At 40.2% G+C, this 2,087-nt stretch overlaps 1 protein-coding gene across 1 annotated transcript; it reads left to right on the top strand.

Annotated features, from left to right (window-relative positions):
• The first annotated feature begins 795 nt into the window (after nucleotides 1–795).
• Nucleotides 796–1,986, top strand: LOC113335422 (F-box/LRR-repeat protein 12-like). Its single transcript, XM_026581475.1, has one exon. It carries the CDS (start codon nucleotides 796–798, stop codon nucleotides 1,984–1,986), a length of 1,191 nt encoding a protein of 396 aa, XP_026437260.1.
• The last annotated feature ends 101 nt before the right edge of the window (nucleotides 1,987–2,087 follow it).

Genomic DNA, 2,087 nt, shown 5'->3' with positions numbered 1-2,087 from the left:
ACAGATGTTCTAACATAGAAGATTCAAAGGTACATGAAGATGCCATGAATAGCATCTTCACTCGATAATAGAGAGGCAGACAAAGTCAAACCTCAGACCTTCTCTGGCAGCCGTTGGCATCCCCGTATCTCGTCCAGCACTGGTACTGGCGACCACATTCCAACCGTTGGATTGTTTGTTGAGCAGTTTAGTCTTGAAAGCTAATCGAAATTCTACCTCCGCATAAAATGGGAAAACAGAGTTTGATGATGTTTGTATGCGTCTCCTGATTGGAACCGGCACATCTGCAATTATATGCATCGCTGCGCGCTTCTTACTCTTAGTCCCAGGTGCCGACGTCTATCAGGGGCTTTTTCCGTCGGGCCTGACAACTTCTTAGAATTTATGTATTACACGCCTGACAAATTATGCAAGCAATAGCTGTCGATAAAGACTAAGATTAACCTAGCAGATATATCAAATACCCACCGGAAGTTTTTCCACACAAACAAGTTGTTTAAAACTCTTTCAACAAATCTTCTTAGAATCCTCTAACTTCTGCAAACTGTATCCATCCCCTGGAAAAAAAATTGATCGCGCACTGCGGAATCAAAATTTGAACGAGTCAAACCTCTTCCGGCGCTAAATCCACAGGTATTTTTCCTCTAGTACTTAAGATTTTTTTTTTTTTTTGTCTTCTTTTGGCTATCATGGGACTTTTGTATGTATCTTATATCTTTTGCTTATGGTATATTTTGAAGTGATTTTAGCTCGCCTTGTTGGTGTCGCAAACAAGGATTTTCCAGGTCCTTGATGATGAGTTTATCACCCAATCGAAAGCGCAAACAAGGGTTTGGTAAGATCCGTGCTACTTCAAAAACATTACAAGAACAAGGGGTAAAAGATAATCATGTCCGTCCATGTAAAATCAGTAGAATGTCCTTATCTTCTGTTCCAAGCCTCCCTGGTGACTGTCTGGATCTTATATTTAAGTGCCTAAAAACTAGAGATGATCGCAATTCTTTTGGGTTAACTTGTCATCAATGGCTTCATATTCGGGACAACAATCAGGAATCCTTATGGTGTAAATCCAGAAATTATGAGCCAGCGGATTCAAAAATTAGTTCAGAAAGCGCTGCAATAATTATTTGTAATCTGTTGATTCGATTCCAAAACCTCCAACGTTTGTCTCTAAAAGGGTGCCCGGGGATATCAGAGGTTGTTACATCAAAGTCACAGTCCTTCGGCTCCAAAGTTCGAACTCTGGACTTGCGTTTTTGCTCCGTGTATTCTGATATGCAATTGGCTTTAGTATTTTCATGGTTTCCTCGCTTGACACGCATTAATTTGCACTATTCTAATATTAATGACAATGGTTTGGCGGCCCTGGCCAAATGTTGTTCATCCTTAGAGACAGTTAACCTCTCCAACTGTTGCTCGATTACTGACTCAGGATTAAGTTGTCTTTTACAAAACTGTCGAGAACTGCGTTCACTGTTTATTTCATACTGCAGCAGTATAACAGGTATTGGCTTTCTAGGGTGTTCACAAACCTTAAACCGACTTGGAGCAGGCGGATACAAACATAACCAAGAGGTGCTTAACGCTATTATTAGTGGCGGTGAACTTGAATATCTGTATCTCGAGACAGCACCTGATGAATCAGCCAAGATCGAAGATGCGAGCATTATTAATATTGATACAGAAGCAGTTCTAACGATTTCAAGAGGTTGCCCTTTATTGAAGGAACTATTCTTATCTAACTGTGAGGAGGTAGAGCTGGAAGGATATGAAGCTATAGGTATGAATTGCAAAGAATTGGAGAAGCTTTACGTGATGGGGTGCCAAAGGTTATGTGATACGGGGTTGCAAGCTATATGCGATGGATGTAACAAGCTTATCGAATTATACATAGATAGAGAAAAAAATAGCTGCAGCAGCTCTGCTCTTGAGCAATTCAATTTCAAGGGGAAAAAACCTGAATTGATTTTATGGCCGTGTTCGTAGGTTTTCGAGTTGGTTTTAATTCAATCTTGTGCTGACACACTGCATATAGTCTTTGGTACTGCTGAGAACTTTGTATACTATTTCCAGAGATTGATATTCCA

The sequence above is a fragment of the Papaver somniferum genome, unplaced genomic scaffold, assembly GCF_003573695.1.
Source record: "Papaver somniferum cultivar HN1 unplaced genomic scaffold, ASM357369v1 unplaced-scaffold_14591, whole genome shotgun sequence".
Classification (NCBI taxonomy): Eukaryota; Viridiplantae; Streptophyta; class Magnoliopsida; order Ranunculales; family Papaveraceae; genus Papaver; species Papaver somniferum.
The sequence above is the reverse complement of the archived record's forward strand: the minus strand, read 5'-3'. Positions and strand labels throughout refer to the sequence as shown.

Excerpts from the sequence above, each read along its gene's own strand:
- LOC113335422 (XM_026581475.1), top strand. The coding sequence starts at position 796 with ATGAGTTTATCACCCAATCGAAAGCGCAAACAAGGGTTTGGTAAGATC.